Source organism: Garra rufa, chromosome 6 (genome assembly GCF_049309525.1).
Source record: "Garra rufa chromosome 6, GarRuf1.0, whole genome shotgun sequence".
NCBI classification, from domain to species: Eukaryota; Metazoa; Chordata; class Actinopteri; order Cypriniformes; family Cyprinidae; genus Garra; species Garra rufa.
In genome coordinates, this window is record NC_133366.1 from 26,943,858 (window position 1) to 26,966,713 (window position 22,856).

The following is a 22,856-nucleotide window of genomic DNA, read 5'->3' on the forward strand; positions in this document are numbered from 1 at the left end:
ATGAATGGTAGTGTACATCTTCCTCCCCCCTAAAAACAGTAAATCCTTGGACTTCAAGGATCAGTCTTTTGTATTTATGTCCTTTGTTTGTAAAAACTGTTTATATGCCCCTCCTTTCCCTTTAGATTTACATCAGAATGGTCTTTCTCTTGGACACGCCTTGTTAGGCCTGTCTCCAAGTGCACCACCAGGACCAAAGGAGGGGGATCTGGCAACCCATGACACGGGCCATGAAACAAAGAGGGCTTCAACAGAAAAAGGTTAGATGCCATTAATATTACATTCTGTGTTGAACAGCATTTGCAAAGGATTTGCCATTTGACAAGATTTCTAAATACACTTTAGAGATGTCAAACATTATCTTTTGTTAAAATAAAACATACATAGTTAACATGGCTTGTAAAAGCTGTTTATTTTAAAAATAAAACTAAACCATATTTTATTACTTAATTACTTAGGTGCCTTCTGTCTGATACTGGGGAACAACTCAGATTATGACAGTCTAAGCAGTAAAAAAGTGCTTATTTCAGAAGCAAAAACAAGTTTATTACATTACAGTTCAACAAGGTCAAAACGTTTAGCAATGACTGCACTTTTACTGTTCTTCTATGTTATAAAAACACGTTTAGAATTACATAACAGGAAAGAAACGTCATGGAAAACGCAAGCATTTTCCCAAACAGATTTAAAATTGTGTCTAATATTTTTCCTTTAGCTTAGCAGATCATTTATCAGCAATGGTTTAGATTGACTGCAGGAAATGATTGCTGATTCCGCTGATGTGTCACCTAATACTCAGTATATTTCATTTCTATTCATACATCAGTCTTGATGTGTGTACTCTGAGAAATCATTGAACACTCTCACTCACAGTTCTTTGAAAATTATCCATAGAGGTAGAAATGGCACGGTAGTGGGGCTAAATTAGTTAGCGATTTGCAGAGCGTGAAGTAATGAGCAAGACCCCCCCCCACCTTCCTCCCAACCAACTCCCTTACCCTGGCCCTCCTGGAGGTGTAATTTTCCTAATAACCTCCCAGAACCCTTGTTTGGTTTTTGCGTTTGAAGGCTTTCATTAGGCTAATGAGGACTTTGCAAGGACGAGTAGTCAGCACAATTTCCTCATTGTGCCGTGGAGACGAGAGTAGACAGTGCACCCGAAATCAGAAAGGGGGGCTTTCGTGTGACTGAGCACAGCCTTTCAGGATTTGTTGAAATCATGAAGATCACACAGGTGCTAAAATCCTGCATAAAACAAAGGATTTAAACCACTGCTGCCACTGCATAAAAGGTGGTGATGTTGATGATGATATATATTATGAGATATATCTTAAATAAATGCTGTTCTGTTTATCAAAGAAAGCTAAAAATCGCCAAATCAGCAGGATTTCTGAAGGATCATGTGACACTGAAGACTGGAGTAATGGCTGCTGAAAATGTAGCTTTTGCCCGATAGTTGTTTCTCATGGGGACAAAAGCAATTTTCAACATTTACAGGGCTTAGTTGGTGATTTTATTGCCATCCGAATCCAGAATGCTGGTGTTTTTCTCCTACCATCCAAGTAAAAATTCCTGGCCGAATTACCTACTGTTTTTTTTTTTTGACAAACACCAAGGTTGTGTGGTGATTTAATTGCCATCTGAATCCACATCTCTGAGTTTACAAGAAGACATTGATTCAAAATTCTATGTTTGAATCCTTTCTGACTACTGCCGAACACCACACGGTATAACTGGTGAACTTCGCTGTAAGAGGCAGACAGTAGTAAAGTATTTTTACTCTGCTGTAAAAGTACTTTTTAAGTGTCTTTACTTTATCAGAGTAAAGAGACTTGTGTCTTCACTTGTGTAAAGACTTTCAAGTGTCTTTGCTTTTATATATATATATATATATATATATATATATAATATATATTTATGATGAAATGCTGAAAAGCATTTACATGAACAATACTTCACAACTGCTTCACTATAGCGAGTAGGAGCTGTTAAGAACAAAAAGAAGAAAAGAAAAGCATGTAAACATTTGAAATGGGTCATTATTAGGTCAGCAACAGGTATGCAATACAATTTTAAAATATGAAGTTTATTTGGAAAAACAGATAACTTTTTTTTTCTTTTTCAAAAATTATGTTTTTTTTATTATGTTATCATGTTTTTATTGTGTTAGTTAGCTGTATTTGTTTTGGTTATTTTGACTTAACCAAAATAAACTGCAGTTTGATTGAGATTAACTAGAATGCACAGTTAAAAAAAAGATTTTTGTAAATTGTTAAAAATGTGTTTATCTTTTTTTGCAAATAAACTCTTCATATGTATTATATAATTACATACATTCAAAATGTAGACCAATCAGTTTTATGTTTACCTTATGTTAATAAGGTGATTTTTGTAAATCTCCACATTTAATAAAATCCATAATTTTAGGAAATAAAATCCAACCATTTCAGCAATAGTGTGTCTATTTTCCTATATTTAAACAGGAGATTTAAATAATCAAATAGGATATTTTTAAATATGAATTTATTCTTATTATTCCCAGCATATGACATTTTATTCACAGCAGACAATCATGCGACCGGCCATGTGAGCAGGGAATTCCTAGGTTGGTAGTATCACAGAATTTGCTTGTACACTATAAATAAATCGCAATCCGAATCCATGAGTTTTATCACTGAGGTGCCATTTAAATGTATTTTTACAGACATCCACATGAGAAACAATTACCACCTGAATAGGGCTTTTGAAATCACAGGAATAAGTTATATTTTAAAAATATATATTTACACAGAAAACAGACTTTTTTATTGTAAATATATATCACAATATTATAATAAATAAATACAGCCTTGGTAAGCAGAAGAGACTTGGAAAAATCTTACTGACCCCAATGTCTTGAACTGTAGTGACAAGTAGGAAAGAAACCCATTAGCAGTGTTAATTTCATCAAGATTTTTTTTTTTTTTTTTGGTAATAGTAAATGTGAATAATGATCCTGGTTGAATTATTGTAATTAAAACATACTGATGACGAGAAAAACTCGAGAAAAAAAGCATATTTTTTGAAGAAAATATTGACTAAATTGAAAATAAACACTAGCCATCTGATTTTACTTTCATGTCAATGGCAGTTGGTCAGCTGGAGCAGGACTTTTTTTTTTTAAATTGTGTATAGTCTAAATTCACAGCTACTTCAGAAGGTCTGTCAATGCAGAAAAATGCTTTTTTCTTCAACCAGCAGGGGCTAATGGGTTTGTGCTAATCAGTGAAATTGTGAACTCTTTACCATACAGTAACACATTAGGTTTAGTCTAAAAGCATAATGATGGTTTGGTCTTGTTATTAGGGAAATTGACTACATCGAAATGGCATAATGGCGTCAAATTCGAGTGTGGAATTCATATACAGGCCTTCACATGATATTCTTTATTTTTGTTTAAAGATAAACTTGACAAAAGTCTGCATAAATCTAAACAGTTAGGCTCGCTGTCATAAAAACTATGTCCTGTCCTTTAACTAGTTTTGATTTTGAAGTTAGCCCCTTGGCACAATTTCAGGCCTGCTGAGCTCTTGTGAAGTTTCGTCTCGAATTTTATGCATGCTGATTTTATGAAACTTCAAAAATCAATGGCTCTCTCTTTGTAGAACGTCATTCTAGACTCTCAGTCACTGCCAGGACACCTTTACCAGTCGCTAGACTGAAGGATAACTTCCACCTTCATGTTCCTGAAATTAATCTTTAGGGGCAGTGCTGAAAGTGTGAAGATCAGAAGTTGTATCTCTTCTTTATGGCTTGTCAAAGACAGAGGAGTTCAAAGACGAGTCCTTTATCCGCCTCCGAGCTTTTCAACCTTCATTCAGTCTCCGCTCGCTCTCTCATGCTGACTGTGGAGGGCTTTAGCAGTGGACGCAGAAGTTCATTAGCCCAGGGAATCCAAAACAAGAGGAGAAAAAAGTGACCTTGGTTGAGGAGATACATTTATGATCTAACAGGCTGCCAGTATTTTTTTATTTTTTTTGCTGGAAAGCAAGTGCACACACCCTAATAATTCAATGGAGGATCAATCAGATTTGAAGGCACAGGGAGAGATGGAGAAGAGAAAAGAGAGTAGTGCTAACTCAGCACTGATTGTCCCTCCGGGGCACCGTAGTTCAGCGGCACGGCGCAAGCTTCCTCCCGCTGAGTGCTCCGGCGGCCAACACTAATCACATTCCAGCAGACACCATGCTTTTAGGAACCCTAGAGGAGAGGGGAGGGAGGGGAGGACGATGAGCAAAGAGAGGGAGATCGGCAGTGAGGGGAGTTGACAGTGAGCGAGAGCCGGCGGAAGCGGGAGACCGATTGTTTTCCCTCTTTGAAACACCTTGAATGTGACAGAGGCATCTCTCTTCTGCCAAGATGTGAAGATCAGATAGTGTGAGATTAAGATGCTTTGGTCAGCTAAGTGAATCTGCAGAGATAAGGGAGGGGTGAGTAAATCTAATCAGACCTTATCAGGCACAAGGGAAGGTGAGATTTTGAGCACCTACTTGTTTAAATGGATCCTCTGGTATATATATGCTTTAAATACAGTATGGGCAATGAGCTGGGCTGAGCTTTTTAATGCATATTTTTAAAGCGAAGGACATTCAAGAACAAAAATACAAAAGATGCTTGGGGTTAAATAATGAGAATGTACAGTGCCCTCCACTAATATTGGCACCCTTAGTAAATATGAGCAAAAGTGACTGTGAAAATAAATTCACAAAATTGTAACCTTTCATTGAAGTAAAACGGTGGAAAATGGGGGGGATATCTCATTATGAAATAAATGTTTTTCTATAGTTCACGTTGGCCACAATTGTTGGCACCCCTAAAAATTTGTCTAAGTAAAATATCTCTAAAGTATATTCCCATTAATATTACAATTTTTTTAGCACACCAGGGTGGCAAGGAGTATAAAATTGTCCAGTCATGACTTTCTGTTCCACAGGATTATAAATATGAGGAACACAAAAGCCAAATTCCCTTAATCATCCATCACAAGAAGTAAAACCAAAGAATGTAGTTCTGATGTGCAGAACAAGTTTGTTGAGCTTCACAAAATAGAAAGTGGCTGTGAGAAAAGAGCTAAAGCATTGAAAATCCCCATTCCCACCATCAGGGCAATAATTGAGAAGTTCCAATCAACTAAAGATGTTACAAATCTGCCTAGAAGAGGACGCGTGTCTATATTATCCTAATGCATGATAAGGAGGAGAGTTTGAGTGGCCAAAGACTCTCCAAGGATCACAGTTGGAGAATTGCAGAGAATTGTTGAGTCTTGGGGTCAGAAAGCCTAAAATAAAATGATCAAACAGCCCCTACATCACCACATGTTGCTCCAGAGGGTTTCAAGAAAAAATCCTGCTGGCTCACCCAAAAACAAACTCCAGCATATTCACTTGTCAGACCTGATTGGGACTTCAAACAGGACTGGCTTCTATGGTCAGATGAAACTAAAAATGAGCTTTTTGGCAGCTAACCCTCCAGATGTTTTTGGTGCAGACAGGGATAAAAAAAGTACCCCATGCCCAGGGTTAAAAATGCTGCTGGGTCTTTAATGATGTGGACCTATTTTTCTGCCGGAGGTCCTGTACATCTTTTTTAGGCTTCATGGATTCTATCAAATACCAGCAGATAAAAAATCTAAACCTGACTGCCTCTGTTAGAAATCTTATAATGGGCCATGGTTGCATCTTCCAGCAGAACAATGATCCAAAACAAACATTAAAATCAACACAAAAATTGTGTCACTGAGCACAGAATGAAGCTTCTACCATGGTCGTCCCAGTTCCCTGAGCTGAACCCTGTATAGAAACTGAAGAGAAGAAGCACCAACATGAAGCTTGGAAGACTAGAGAGAGATTCTGAAGAATCTAGAGAGATTCTGTTTGAAGGATTGGTCTCTGATCTCTTGTCAGGTGTTCTCCAAACTCATAAGACAGTGTTGGAGAAAACTCAGAATGTCTATCTTGGGAAAAGGATGTTGAAATAATTGGGTGGCAATAATAGTGGACAATGTGAACTAGAGAAAAGCATTTATTTCATAATGAGATTTCACCCCTAGGTTGTACTGATTTACTTCAATGACAGGTTAGAATTGTGTGAATTTTTTAAATAAAAGATCAAAAGGATAAATTATGCAGATTTATTTTCACATCCACCTTTGCTCATATTTACCAAGGGTGCCAATATTAGTGGAGGGCACTGTATATATGAAAAATGGGATGTACAGAAAGAAAGAAATACAGACAGATCTATAGACTGAATGTAAGAATGGGAAAGAAAAAGGTGAGGATTAGGTTTTAAAAACTTCAAGAAGTCTCATCTACAAGTTCATCTACAGACTGGCTGTGTATGACCTCACCACCCCAAAAATAAACCCTGTGTCATTTCAAACCTGGCTTACTGTCTTCAGTGGAACACAAAAAAAACGTCCATGCAGTTACAAAAGGATGTGGACTGGAGCTTTAAAAAATTAATTAAGTTGATCAACATTCATATAGTAAAAAATGTTTCTTGAACAAATCAGCATATTTAGAATGATTTCTGAAGGATCATGTGACACTAAAGACTGGAGTAATGGCTGCTGAAAATTCAGCTTTGTATCTGAGTACATTTTATAATATATACACCAAGAAAACTGTTATTTTAAATACAAAAATTTCACAATATTACTATATTTTTGACTAAATAAATGCAGTCTTTGTGAGCAGAAGAGACTTCTTTCAAAAACATAAATAAAAAATCCTACAGACCCCAAACTTCTGAACTTTTTGTATCCATTGAGTCTTTGGAATGACTTTTCGCGAGAGGAAAAAAATAAGTTTCAGTCGCATAACATTGGTTAATGGAAACGCAGTCATTTCGCAATACTTTTTATTTGACATTTATAAAATAGCGACAAAGTTTTGTGCAAATCTGTAATGGAAACGCAACTACTGTTTTAATTGTTAAGTCATACATATGACATGAAGGAAAAATCTACACTACCAGTCAAAAGTTTTTGAACAGTAAGATTTTTAATGTTTTTTAAAGTCTCTTTGGCTCACTTAGCCTGCATTTGATCCAAAGCACAGCAAAAACAGTAACTTTTTGAAATTTACAATAACCGTTTTCTATTTGAATATATTTTAAAATGTAATTTATTCCTGTGATTTCAAAGCTAAATTTTTTAGCATCATTACTCCAGTCACACGATCCTTCGGAAATCATTGTAATATTTCAGATTTCTGATTTCTGATTTCAAAAAACATTTATTATTATGTTGAAAAGAGCAGAGTAGAATTTTTTCAGGCTTCTTTGATGAATAAAAAGTTCAAAAGAACAGCATTTATCTGAAATAGAAATCTTTTGTAACATTATAAATGTTTTTATCATGACTTTTGATCAATTTAAAACATCCTTGCTAAATAAAATAAAATCTCTAAAAAATTATACTAACTACAAGCTTTTGAATGGTGTAGTGTATGATGTTACAAAATCTTTTTATTTCAGATAAATTCTGAAATTCTAAATTCTCTGGATCTTTCTATTCTATATGAAAGAATCCTGAAAGAAATGTACTCAACTGTTTTAAATACTGATAAAAAATAATAAAAATGTTTCTTGAACAGCTAATCAGCATATTAGAATGATTTCTGAAGGATCGAGTAATGATGCTGAAAATGTATCTTTGATCATAGGAATAATTTACTATTTAAAATATATTCAAATATAAAACAGTTATCAAATCAACAGTATCAAATAAATGCATGCTTGGTAAGCAGAAGAGACGTCTTGAAAAGACTTACTGTTAAAAAACTTTTGACTGGTAGTGTATATAATGGCCAAGAGTGAATAATTTGTTTATTTATTCCTTGGGTATATTTAAATTGTGGCCACAATATGCTAATTAATTTTATTGTTTAATGGGCACAATTGAACTAAATATGATGGCTATAATGTGGCCACGATTTACTAACAGTTTTTTGTTTGTTTGTTTTGGTGCAATTTTCACGTAAAACATGTACAATTTCAAAACCCTTGCAAGAATGCAAACTGATAACACTTTAAAACTTATGCAGTTATACAGTTATATAGTTGTATATATATATTTATTATATTATTTTTGATTTATTATATTATTTTTGAGTGACTATTCCTTAAATACATGTAGTGACATATTAGGCTTTTGAAATGCTGTTTCAGAAAAAAAAAATGGAATTGCTATTTACTCTCACACAGTCAGGCCCACACACTTGATAATGGCATAAATGGTGCAGTGAAGTAATTAAAGGGACAGTCCCTCTGGAGAAATCTGCAGTTAAACGCTTTGCTCAAGGGAACAGTGACAAGAACATGCCTTGCTTCTTGTGGCGATCAAACCATCAATCTTTCAACCTGAGCTTTAATGCTTACATCACACAAAAACACAATATTGTTGCAGTGGAGAATGTCCAGCTGACTATATATAGTCTATATCCAGATGTAGTTAGACAGCCCTAAAGATTTTGAAGTTTTTCTTTTGATGCAGACTTGTTACAGCAGTTCAATAATTTTGAACTTGCATGCCCTACCCTACAGTATATAATTGTAATGCCAGCGCCATATGGCAGTACAGTATTATGCTAATAGATCAGCTGTGTTAGAACAGAAAGTCACCTTTCTCCGGCTTCCCTGCTGACATTTTTTATTAGCATACACAGGGCTGGTTATTACCACTACAGAACTATGGATACCTGCGTAAACCCCATGCTTTAATACAGCCTTACAAAACGAACAGAGCCCATCTGGTCTCACTGTGCAAATGTATTAAAACAGCTTTGATTGGTACAATAGTGCAGCCCTAGGCTAACAAAATAGTCTAATAGTTCTCATTTCTTTTGCTAGAGAAACCCTGCATAGGTGTAAATTACAAATATAAATCTTGGCCAGCAGTATATTTACACTGGTAATTATTGCTGCACTGAAAAAGAAAACATGTTACCTTAAAATGACATTTGAACTGGTTTTATTAAGGCCAAAAATATCATACCCACAAGTATTGTTATGTCTCTGTTGGTCTGCATCTTTGGTGTGAATTGGCTTTAAGATAAACATTTTTGGTAACACTTTACAATAAGGTTACATTAGTTAACATTAACTAAGAATAAACAGCATTATTCTTACAGCATTTATTAATCTTAGTTAATGTTAATTTAGGCATTTACTAATGCATTATTAAAATCACAAGTTTTGTTTGTTAACATTAGTTCATGCTCTGTGAACTAACATGAAAAAAAATGAACAACTGTATTTTTATTAAAATCATGACAAGTTGACAGCAGAATTATGTTTAATTTCATAAATAGTGGACTAAAACTTTGGTAACACTTTACAATAAGGTGTCATTTGTTAACATAATTAATGTATTAACTAACATAAACAAACAATGATCAATACACCTATTACACTATTTATTATTATTTGTTAATGTTAGTTAAATTCCATGTGTCAAACATTATGGCAGCAGATATTCATTTTAAGTGTAAAAACATGTGAATAGTGATAGTAAACAGTGTTAAATACTGTTCACACCAGGTATAAATAGCAACAAATAGCAAATGGCATCTTGTTTACTTGTGCAAAAACACACTATTCAGATAAAGTGAACATTTTATTTAGCAAAGAATCATGAAAAAAAGATCATGGTTTCCACCAAAATATGAAGCTGCATAACTGTTGCCAACTGCGATAATAATAGGAAATACTTGTCTTCAGCAGCAAATCAGCATAAATTAAAATTATTTCTCACATTTTAAAACATGTTGCAATAGAAAATAGTTCTTATAAATTGTAATAGAATTCAACAATATAACTGTTTTACTGCATTTTTAATCAAATGAATGCAACCTTGATGTGCATAAGAGACTTCTTACCGAGAATCCCACTGAGCCCAAACTTTTAACTGATAGTGTATTAATAACAAATGCTATTTTTACTGTAGTAAAAAATATCTGAGCATTGATAAAAAAAATAGCCACAGTTGCCTGTGTTTGTACTCTTAAAGTACTCTTTAATATATTTGTTGAGGTTTACTTATAATGTTAATGAAGTTTTTCGGACAAAAAACAAATAAATATGTGGAAAATTGATAATTTTTAACCTTCATTTTGACCCTCTGTCTAAAACGACCTGTTTTTAAGGACAGGTCCTTTAAGGCCTCTCAGTAATCGGACACTGTTCTGATTGGCTAACGTCATTGCATAGGAAACAGTATCAACACCCTCTCACTATTGCATGTAAGTGTTTAAATGAATAAAACATGAATAAAAAAAACAGTAATTTCCAAGCAAAGCATATGAAATAATTTACTTACAGTTTGTGATGCAGCTGCAGTCAGATCTAGTACCAGTTAATCTTTCAACAAATGTTTCTTTGTGAACTGTCCATGTAACTGTGCCTTATTTACAAAACAACATGCTCCGAAGTCCGAACAATCCTCGGACACAATCTGGCATGCCTATCCACATATCTGTACAAAGATGCGAATGAGCTGCTTAAATCAAATGTTCTTTTACTGCATTTGTCCTATTGGTGACACACTCAAGTGTGTGGACTGTTTTAGAAAGCGAACATGCATCTGTATACTGTATCCAGTGTAGACAAGATAGCGGCAGTGATTGTAATTTCTAGTTGCCATTAAGCTACTGACCGCCAGTGGGCTGGGCCTGTGGCGAGAAGATGACTATTCGTCGATGCCTTGCTCTGGAGGCAGTGTTTATGCACATTTTGGTGCCCAGGTGAAGTCACCTTGCACCTTAGATCCCAACAAGTTTTTGGAGCTTGATTAAATAAATGCCTTGTTGATATTGAAGAGGACGTTTTAAGCTATGAAATTTGCAGGATGTTTTAATGGTACAAATACCCCTTATAAGCCAAAAGATCAAGGCAAATTTGATTTCTTATGACCCGTTTAAACACACTGCCAACTATTATTTGCAGGAAAAAATACAGCAAAGTGCATATAATTGATTTAGTACTGAATATCAGACTGTAATTTTCCACCAAATTAAGATAAAAATCAAAAATGTAAATATTAAATGATGTGTGATTCATAAAGATTAGCCCACGGCTAATTAAAGATTAAAATCATATCGGTAAAGTGGCAGAGATGAGAGGAGGAGAAAGATAAAATTGTCCGATCGACTGTCTCTGGTGTTGTTGTTAGTTCTGGATAGTAGCAGGAGGCCCCATACATTAGCAAACTCTTTGAAGTGAGTGACAATGACAAGATCAAGGCTTCGGTCTGATCAAAAACCACATTTCTTGGTGCTCTGTATCTCAGCCTCTTCCTGTGCTTTAAGTGCTTTGGTCAGTGTTCTCAAGTTTGTCTTCGTTCTAAGCCTTCTGATGACACCGGATTGTTGTAATGGAGAAGTTATTGCCACAAAGGGATAACACAAGAAACTTTTGTTGAGAATCCTTTATGTCTCTCTTTTATAGTAGTGAGCAATATTACAAAACGCTGCTCTGGAGTCATCAGTAATATGCTACAGTCATATTTTAGGTGTTATGAATGTCCTAATATAGCTGTGACTAAACCTGAGAACAGATTTAGAGTCATTATATAGTGGGAGGATCTGCTGTGGCTTAATTTAAACCAGATTTACTTCCTCTGTGACTGCAAAACTGTACCAGAACCAGTGTGTAGTGGCTTTATTGAAACTAAGTTGATTTAACTAAAGACATTGCTGATTCTCCGCAGATGAATGGACTGGCATTTGAAGAAAAAATCTACATGGAGTGCACTAGAAGCACAGTAGCACTGATGCGTAATGACCTTGAATTATTATGACGCTAGCGTTCTGCTCTCAAGACTCATGGATAAAAGACTGAGCACTGGATATTAGGATGTGGAGAGTCAGTGTGGTTTCAGAGAAGATCTATAAACATACTTAGAATATAGAGAACTTGCTTAAGAATTAAAGTGTCCAAATATCCACACATTTGTAAATATTTGTGAATAAAAATAAGAATTTTTGCTCACCAAGGCTGCATTTACTTGGTCAAAAATACAGGAAAAAAACTGTCAAATTGTAAAATAGTTTTTTATTGTAATATATTTTAATATGTAGTCAATTCCTATAGATTTTCAGCAGCTGTTTTTCCAGTCTTTAGTGTCAGGCGATACTTCAGAAATCATTCTAATATGCTGATTTGCTTCTCAGGAAACATTTCTTATTATTGTCAATATTGTTTTTTTTTAAGTTTCATTGATAAATAGAAGTTCAAAAGAACAGCATTTATTTAGAATATAAATATTTTGTACACGTAATGATTAATTGCATTCTTGCTGAATAAAAGTATTAGAAATTATTAAAATTAAAAAGTACATACATATACATTGCCCCTCAAAAGTTTGAGATCAGTACGATTTTTAATGCTTTTTAAAGGAGACTTTTCTGCTCATGAAGGCTGCGTTTATTTGGTTAAAAATACAGAAAAAAATGTAATATTGTAAAATATCATTGGAATTTAAAATAGTGGTTTTCTATTTCAGTATACTTTAAAATAGAATGCATTCCCGTGATGCAAAGCTAAATTTTAGCATCATTACTCTAATATGCCGATTTATTATCAATGTTGGAAACAGTTGTGCTGCTTAATATTTTTTGGGAACATGTAATACATAAATTTTAACAACCTTTGTTTGTTTGGGGTCAGTAATTTTTTTCTTTCTGTCTTTTTTTTGACTGAAATGAAAACTTTTATTCAGCAAGGGTGTGTTAAATCTATAAACAGTGATTAGTAAAGACTTATATTGTTAGAAAAGATTTATATTTTGAATAAATGCTTCTTTGTAACATTATATTCATCAAATAATCCTGAGAAAAGTATCACAGGATGCAAAAAAAAAAAAAAGTATTAAGCAGCACAACTGTTTCCAAAACTGATAATAAAAGTAATAAATCAGTATATTAGAATGATTTCTGAAGGATAATAATGTAACTTTTTTCTGTATTTTTGATCAAATGAATGGAATTTTGATAAGCATAAGAGACTTTAAAAAAAAACCACTCAACTTTTGAGTGGCAGTGTATGTATGTGAACATATATAAATATATATGCTGTTATTAATGTGCTGTTTTTCTATTATGACAGAAGAAAATGTCCTCTGCACCCCAACATCTCGAGACAGCTATGAGCGAGTGTCTCATTCTGGGTCAACATTACCCCCAGGATTCCCTGCTCCGCTGCTCTTTCCCGAGGGTCTGTCCTCCATAGAAACCCTCCTCACCAACATACAGGTATATACAATATTTCAAAAGTTATAAAATATACTAAGCGTAAAGCTTTACACTGCAAACCTGACGCCCTTTTTTCTTTACCAGGGTCTGTTAAAGGTGGCAATCGATAATGCACGGGCACAAGAGAAGCAGGTCCAGCTGGAGCGCACTGAGCTGAAGATGGAGCTGTACAGAGAGAGAGAGCTGCGAGAGACGCTGGAGAGGCAGCTCTGCGTCGAGCAGAAAAACAGAGGTGATTATTAGCTGCTTTGAGACCTGTCTTACACAATTCTCTGTTTAGGAAGTGGATTTCTGTACAGACCTCTGGTCAGGAGTGCGTTTCCTAAAAGCAAATATGGTCGCAATTTCCGTCGTTACCAATAGAAACCAATGGTAGTTGAAAAGCATTTGAAATTCAGAAAACAGTGGTTGGGTAACATGGCTTTTACTCATCACCGCTGTGTTCAAACATTTGTGTGATGTTCCTTTGGGTTAGTTCACCCAAAAATGAAAATTCTGTCATTAATTACTCACCTTCATGTGATTCCAAACTTTCTGATGCAGGAAAATACATACGCTGAAGAGCTTTCCCTCTAATGTCAGTGTTTGCTTAAAACCGTAATTTATCATCGAATACAGTCCCTAAACATTTGTAATGCTTGACCACTTCTACCTCTCTTTATGACAGCAGGCAGCAAAGGTACCAAGTTCCTCTTACAGAAATTAATGAACATCTTTTGTTTTAGAAGCATTAATGTTTAAAAATGACACATCACACCATTGAATAAAATCATCTACCGCTGAACCATGACTATCATCTGACAATCACCAAATCATCAGCAATTTTAATATAATATGGAGTGTCTATTTACACTAACTCCACCCACCAATGTGTGATTGAGATAGTCAAAACTACAAAAGATGGCCATTACTGATGACTGGAGTAAAGACTTCTTTCAAAAACATTAAGAAATCGTACTAATCCCAAACTTTTAAACAGTAGTGAATGTCACCAAGATGTCTATTCAGTGTGTTCATCTTCCCTGATCAGCAATACATTGTTACATATCCTATTTTAGAAGTTTGATTAACATTTGACTGCATTTTTAATGTTTAAAGTAACAGTTCATCCAATAATGCTTTTACTGTGGTTTTGTCATTTTGGCAGTGGTGGTCACCATGAACTCTTGATGACTGGCAAGAGCTGTGTAACTATTTTTTCAAAAATGTCTACCTAAGTGTTCCAATCGCATATGGGTTTGGAATAACATGAGAATGAATAAATAGTAACTGAGCTCTTACTTTGGAGTGAACTGTTCCTTTAACATTTGGAATGAAGGTAGATGTGGGTCGATGACATGTTGCTGTTTTTTCCCCCTGATCTATTAATTTATTTAATAAAAATGGATTCATATTAATTTATTTAAATGAAAAATACAATTCATACATACACTGACCAAAGTTTGCATAAAGTGCTGACATAAATGCAGAAAAACAGGAAATAGAGAAGAACTTGGCTTTGTTTCAAGGTCCATATATTTCCTATAATAAATCAGATCATTTGACCTTTTTATGACAATGCAAAGTTAGTTCAGGTTGTAGCATGCCATGTGGTGCTACTTCCCAAAAATATAATATATTATATTTCATTATTTGAAATATCATTATATTGGAAGAAAAAAAAGTAAAAAAAAAATATAAATATTAAATATATTTCAAATGTAAAAGATTTACAGTTGAGGTCAAAAGTTTACATACACCTTGCAGAATCTGCAAAATGTTAATTGTTTGACCAAAATAAGAGAGATCATACAAAATGCATGTTATTTGTTATTTAGTACTTACATGAATAACATATTTCACATAAAATACATTTACATATAGTCCACAAGAGAAAATAATAGTTGTATTTATAAAAACTTAGCCAGTTCAAAAGTTTACACAGACTTGGTTCCTAATAATGTCTTGTTTCCTGAATGATCCACAGCTGTGTTTTTTTGTTTTGTGATAGTGGTTATGAGTTGTTTGTCCTGAACAGTTAAACTGCTTACTGTTCTTCAGAAAACTCCTTCAGGCCCCACAAATTCTTTGGTTTTTGAGCATTTTTGTGTATTTGAACCCTTTCCAACAATGACTGTTTGATTTTAAGATCCATTTTTTCACACTAAGGACAACTGAGAGACTAATATGCAACTATTACATAAGGTTCAAACGCTCACTGATGCTCCAGAAGGAAAAAACATGCATTAAGAGCTCGGGATTCTTCATTCTGTTCAAAAGTTTGCACCCCTGATTCTTAATGCATCGTTGTCCACAGTTGTCCTCAGTGGATCTCAAAATCATACAGTCATTGTTGGAAAGGGTTTTAAATACACAAAAATGCTGAAACAGTGGGAAATATCCTATTCAGATCAGTACTAAATAAAAAATGACATGCACTTTTCTTCAAAATGGTATATATGCTTTCCAATCCGTATGAAACATGAATACAAATTTGCATTTCATGTATTTCTTTTGAACTCATTTCTAAAAACCTAGTACATTTTCTCTTTTCATGGGCAATGTTTGTGCAAAGCATAACACAACGCCTTGGCAGCATACATGTGCTATCAGCAAGTTTTCATGTGCATTATGCATGACAGATGTCTGCAAGATAAGCTGTTGCAAATGTAGTGATTCCACTCAAAATAAGGATTTAACAGGAAAAAGAGGTTTGCACTTTCATATTTGAAATTGCATCTGCATTGAAAGAAGAGCTCATCTTCAGTTACATGTAATGTTGTCGGCCCACATCACAAAAACAAGTAAAACAGGTTCTCGCATCTAACTGTCGGTCACTTGAGCTTTCACATCACGTTTACTAACAAATAAATTTACACTCAATTTAATCTCTTAATCTTCTGTTCTCCAGAATGTACATATAATCGCAGTCGACATAAATCAGAAACCTCCGAGACAGCCGTCATAAAACGGCGGAATCATTAAAGAAGGTGACAGGGCAACATGCACCATTAATGAATGTTGTTTAATTAGAGAGCCCCTCATCTCGTATTCTCCTGTCGCCCGCATTGTGCTCCAGATAGTCATGTTACTGCAAATTCAGCACTTTCCTTCAGCCGCGCACACAAACACACACACATAGAGACACTGAGAATTACCCTTTGTAATTACAAGTACATATTATGATATTAGTGTGAATGATTTATTATCAGCGTAAACAGAATTGCCGTGTTAATATTCGCCGCATCACATTTGATGAGGATAATGAATCTCCTGCATAATTCATCAAATCAACTGGCTCTTCCATTAGTGAGAGATGTCTTTATACTCCAGCCAACTGACTTCGAATCGGTTTCTGTGTTTTATACCCGGTGGTCAGAGAAAAGATTAGGAAGAAGAAGAAGAAGGTTGCTCCTAGATCACTCAAAGAGGAAAGACTCACATCTATCAGACAGAAAGCTCTTCTTCTTCTTTTTTCTGCTGATTGTGCCGTCTGAATTAAGCTCTTACTGCAAACTGGAAAATTAACATGTTCCACTGGGCTCCAGCCTAGTTTCACATTAGATGTGCGTTACATCAGACACAGTATTTAGTGAAAGGCTGAATAAGGGCATGTGGAACAGCTTTTCATAGTTTGCTATAATTACTGTTTGCTGTGATGTGGGATTTGATGTAATGTTATTTCAATTATCCAGTAGCGTAAAGTTTTTCAAAGTCATTTTAGTTTAATGCTATATAAGATATAAGACTATAAAACACACTACTGTTCAAAATTTGGGGTTATGAGTTTTTTTTTTTTTAATTAATGATTTTAGTCAAGTGTTCACTGAAGTGTATCAAGTGTATTTCAAATGCTTTCAAACTTACTATTCATCAGTATCACAATTTCCTCAAAAAATATGAATCAGCACTGTTTTCAACATTGGTAATATTAAGAAAGACTGAATTTCTAGAGCAGCAAATCAGCATATCAGAATTACTTCTGAAGGATCATGTGATACTAAAGCCTGGAGTAAATGCTGCAAAAAAAAATAAAGTACATTGTATAACATATTACAAAAGACAACAGTTATTTAAAATTAATAATAATATTTCATATTTTTACTGTATTTCTGATCAAACAAATGTAGCCTTTGCATAAGAGACTTCTTTAAAAATCTTACCGTTTCCAACAGTTTTGAACAGTGGTGTACATTCCTATTAGTTATTATTTGTATTATTTATTTTTTTCCATATGTGCTTTTCTCAGCACTCATCCAGAAGCGGCTGAAGAAAGAGAAGAAGACCAAGAGGAAACTGCAGGAGGCTCTGGAGGTCGAGTCCAAGAGAAGAGACCAGGCTGAGCAGAACCTGCAGCGGACAGCCTGCACTGAGAGATCACCCACTCAAAACGGTTAGAATGCACACCACATGACCACCACCCTTATGAGCTAACGGTACAAACTTTAAGTGTCTGCCTAATAAAAATGAAGGGTCTAAAAGGGAGAGTTATCCAAAAATAAAAACCCTGTCATTAATTACTCACCCTCATGTCATTCCCAACCCATAAGATTCATCTTCGAAAACAAAAATTAAGATATTTTTGATGAAATCCAAAAGCTTTCTGACCCTGCATAGACAGCAACACAACTGACACGTTCAAGGCTCAGAAAGATAGTAAGGACATGGTTAAAATAGTCCATGTGAGATGTGCGATTCAACTGTAATTTTATGAAGCTACGAGAATACTTTTTGTGCGCAAAGAAAACAAAAATAACAACTTCTTCTTCTCCTCCGTGTCAGTCTTTGACGCATGAGATCTTTGAGACGCAAATCATGAGATTTACCACAACGCAAAATAGATACCTTAAGGCTGAGGCTGAGTAATTAATGACAAAATTTTCTTTTTTTTGGGATCTATAACTTAAACATCTGGATTATAATTTGATATGTAACCAGGTTAATGCTTGTTGAATGATAAATGGTACTTAATTAGCAGATTTTGTTTGTTTAAATTGATGTATAAAATGTACTCCAAACGTTTACCTAACTGTTAAAAAAAGTGAGAAACATTATGGCTGAACCAATTAACAGGGATGTTTGTAACATTACTTGTAACCTATTTGTTTCTAATCGTCATAAATTATATATTGTTTGAAAGCTTAAAACCTCAAAATTCATCCTGTAGAGACCATTTTAAAATCAGAAATTGCGTTATCATGGAAATAATACTTTAAATTCTTTTTTATGATAAAATACATGTTGTCACCTTGGAAGTTATTCACATATTCTTATTCTGTGACAACATTATAAATGTGATGATTCTTTTGTAAGCTGTGTACATTTTGGGCAACAATTTTTAGAAAACATATCTACAGAAGTCTATGGAACGCAAAAAAACTGTGAAGCTCAATATCTCTGCTCAGAATGCAGATAGAACCTTATAATTCTGAAGCAGCGATATCGCTGGAAAGGAGTCTCTAGATATCATATTTGTGGGTTATTTTGTGATATAAGTCATTTTGACAGAGAAAATTTAGACATTTGTGACAGTTGTGACAATGAAATTTGAATGGCACCCGGTGGTATAACGCCCTAAATTAAATCTCACAGGAACCTCAATTTTTTATATCAACTTCAAATTTGGAACATAACTTATGAAGACATCTGGTTTTAATTTTATAGCTTTTATTTTAGAGTAAAACCTGTTATGTAAAATACTTATTTTATATAAAATAAAAATTTTTTTACAGTTTCTTTACTGTAAATGTAAACTTTTATAACTTTTTGATACTTTCATATTTTAAAATGATTCCTGCAATAATCTGCTGATTGTCTTCTTTAAAAAAAAATCTAACCTTAGGTCTATATTCAAAAGCATTCATGAATTACAACAATTTAAGTTTGGAAAGTGCACTTTCATGTTTCCATATGTTCAAAAATGGGGGCTGACAGTTAAAGGGTTAGAAAAATATATTTTTGTACCTTTTTTTAAATAAAATGCTTAAAATATGTGTTGAATTAAATGTGATGAACAGATTAAATTAATGTACAAAATTAAACTAATATTTTTCTATATTTTATATTTTCTAAGTAATTTTCTATACAGTCAAACCAAAATTTATTCAGACACCGTCAACATTTCTCACATTATCACGATTTATTCACTATAGTTTAGAAAATGGTAATTAAATATGGCAAGAACTGTGTCAGAACAAATTCATCTTGATAATGTCAGATAGCTTTGATAGAAAGGTATGTAATGGATTACAATCAACCAAAAATTCAGGCAATTCTTAGTATGACAATATTTACACAACTATCAATACTTTGTTGAGCAATTACCAAGCAATGCTTAATTTTGTTCAGTCTGTAGTATTAAAAGATTGCATTAGCAATTAAAGAAAAAACACAGTCAGGTCAAAATGTCGGAATAATTTTTGGTCCCAAATTGTTTTACTGGTAGTCCACTGTATGAAGAATTTATGGGTGTAATATGTCACACTTTACATTATTTTGCTGTCCTCACTTACATAAATGAACTATAGTGTCCTGCACCCACTAGTAAAAAAATATCTAAAATTATCTGGTGTCTGAATAATTTTTGGTTTCACTGTATGTCGTTTTTTTAATGGAACACAGTTCGTAGATAAAGTTGCAGATTTCAAAACAACTTAAGTTTAGAAAATTAGATACATCGCACAAAACGTACAGACATTAAACCAAATGGTTTTACAATCCCAGGTCTCCCGGGAAAGCCATGTGACGTGACAGCTAAATAGACCAGTATTGTAGCTACACTTTAAAATGTTTTACTGGTATCTGAAGAGAAAAAACAGACACTTAATTAAGGCAACTGTTTTCATGTTAACAGACCCTCCTCAGCAGGAAATGGAGACAAACCATAACAGCAGCAAAACAGACACTGACAGAACAATACAAGGTACAGATGTCTGAAAGGACATTTCATCTTTTCATGTTCCGTTGTATTGTTTCTTGGTGGATCTATATTTAAATGTGTTTTCCTTTATAATCTTCAAAGTCTTGAAAGAAATAACCACCGCAGATGGATACCATAATGGATACGGGATCTAGATGGTGTCCATTATGTTCTGTTGTTTGAAAATGTATATGATAATGTAAACAGAGCCCCAATGAAGTGTCACAAGCCTTTTTTAAAAGAAATTAAATGACACTGGTGCAAAAAGAAAAAAAGGATAAGAATAACGACAAAAAAGAGGAGCAGTAATTAATGGCTCCCTTAATTGTCCTCATGAAATATTTGCATGGGCATAATTTACATAATCTACATGTTGTAATTAATCTTTCAAAGGGTTTGCGTTCTCTTTTCGTCTTGGTTGAGAGGAAAGCGAGAGAAGGGCTATTTTTTTGTTGTCTTTGACATTTATTCAAATACCGCATCTTCTCCTTTAACAATCCTTTCATCTCCTCTCTCAGTCCTCACATGGTAGAACATTATGGATTTCCGTCCGTTCATTATATCAGTCAAGCTTCATTCGTACTGTTTATTTTTCTCCACAGATGGAAGACTCTTTCTGAAGTCCACAATGATGTACTGAAGAATGAAGACAAGGAGTAAATGCATTCATACTGTATAGAAGAGACCGTAGTCAATTGCCTGGTAAATAACGTCTGCAATTCTGCTGGAGGATTGATGGAAGACAATGAGGCAATTTTATAGGCTGATGTCAGTGTGTTACAGCACAAGGACTTGACAAGATTATTATGGCCATTGAAAGTCAGCATTCAGTAGAATGAGGCGTGAGTCACCTATCCTCATGAGATGGCCGAGAAGAAAATGCTATCGCAAACGCGCACCTGGCTGAATAACCAGGTTTCCAGGGGACTTTTCGCAACACTGAGAAATTAAAAACACTTTTATAAAGCATTTAAATTTGCCTGACTACACTGACGGATGAAATATTCAAATCAGACTTTGCCATTCTACGCCCTTCGACCATTTCACATTTTAAGTCCATTTCAAAACATGATTTTGTGAGAGAGGTGTCTGAAGAGAGATTTGAATTTATTTAGTTATTTATCAAATATAGGCACTGCATTTAAATGCGTATTGTGTATCTGTTTGTTCTTTCAAAAAGAAGGCATAGCTGTCCAGATTTTTTTCTTTCTTTTTTTGGCATTGTTGTATATGGGATCATAGCAGATTTGTCTCAAAATTCATCAAATACGTATGTACATAAAAGTGTAGACATGCTACTGTGCATTGTACGCTGTAGATTTAGGAAATCAATACAAACGTTTTTAATAAGATTTCTTGTATCTAAGTTATTTTTTTGTTCAGTTGCCGTTTATTATCCTACTCGACATGGAGAGCATGCTGGCATGTCGTTACTTCTGTCCTGTCCATCTGGAATACAATAAAGATTTTTCCCACACGCTTTACAAGGGATACGTTTCAAAAACTGACTGACTGATACTTGTTTTGTGTGACTTCTACAGCAACACTAAATCAAAGTAGTGAAATACGAATACTCTGCCACTCTTGTTCTTGTTTAACGCTGGTAAAAGATTGTTTTTTTCCTTCTGAGACATATTACTTTATTTTGTAATTTTACAGCAATTTATTTTATTATTTTATTCTCTTTTATTTTACTTTATTTTATTTTACATGACAGAAATACACTCTTTGTCTTGTTTACCACTGGTAAAAAATATTAATTTTATGTCCAAGAAATATTACTTTATTTTGTAATTTTACTGTCATTTATATATTTTTTCTATTCTATTCTATTCTATTCTATTCTATTCTATTTTACTTTATTTTATTTAATTGCAAGAAAGAAAGACCCTTTTGTTCTTGTTTACCACTGGTAAAATCTAGCAGTTTCTTTTTCCTTCCAAAATTTTGTAATTTTACAGTAATTGATTTTATTATTTTATTCTATTTCATTTAACTTTATTTTATTTTACATACAACACAAAAAGGCACTCTTTGTCTTGTTTACCACTGGTAAAAATTTTGTAATTTTATGTCCAAGAAATATTACTTTATTTTGAAATTTTACTGTAATTTATATATTTTTTTTCTATTCTACTCTATTCTATTTTATTTCATTGCAAGAAAGACCCTTTTGTTCTTGTTTACCACTGGTAAAATCTAGCAGTTTCTTTTTCCTTCCAAAATTTTGTAATTTTACATAAATTTTACAGTAATTGATTTTATTATTTTATTCTATTTTATTTTACATACAACACAGAAAGACACCCTTTGTCTTGTTTACCACTGGTAAACATTTTGTAATTTATTTTATTCTATTCTATTCTATTCTATTTTCAAGACAGAAAGACACACTTTTCTTGTTTACTGCTGGTAAGTTTTTGCACACTTTTCCATTGCAAGACATAAAGATATATTATTTTATTATGTAATTTTACAGCAATGTATTTTATTATTTTATTCTCTTTTATTTTACTTTATTTTATTTTACATGACAGGAATACACTCTTTGTCTTGTTTACCACTGGTAAAAAAAAATTATTTTATGTCCAAGACATATTACTTTATTTTGTAATTTTACTGTAATTTATTTTTTTTCTATTCTGTTTTACTTTTTTTATTTCAAT

General features: G+C 33.7%; 1 protein-coding gene across 1 annotated transcript in view; it reads left to right on the plus strand.

Annotated features, from left to right (window-relative positions):
• The window catches only part of dachc (dachshund c), a 78,234-nt gene extending 56,562 nt beyond the window's left edge, over positions 1-21,672 (plus strand). The window contains exons 6-11 of the mRNA XM_073842199.1: positions 126-260; positions 13,147-13,292; positions 13,377-13,524; positions 17,521-17,664; positions 20,125-20,193; positions 20,793-21,672. Of these exons, the coding sequence (XP_073698300.1) occupies positions 126-260; positions 13,147-13,292; positions 13,377-13,524; positions 17,521-17,664; positions 20,125-20,193; positions 20,793-20,830 (680 nt within the window). The 3' untranslated portion in view covers positions 20,831-21,672. The remainder of the gene's footprint in view (positions 1-125; positions 261-13,146; positions 13,293-13,376; positions 13,525-17,520; positions 17,665-20,124; positions 20,194-20,792) is intronic.
• Positions 21,673-22,856: the final 1,184 nt, after the last annotated feature.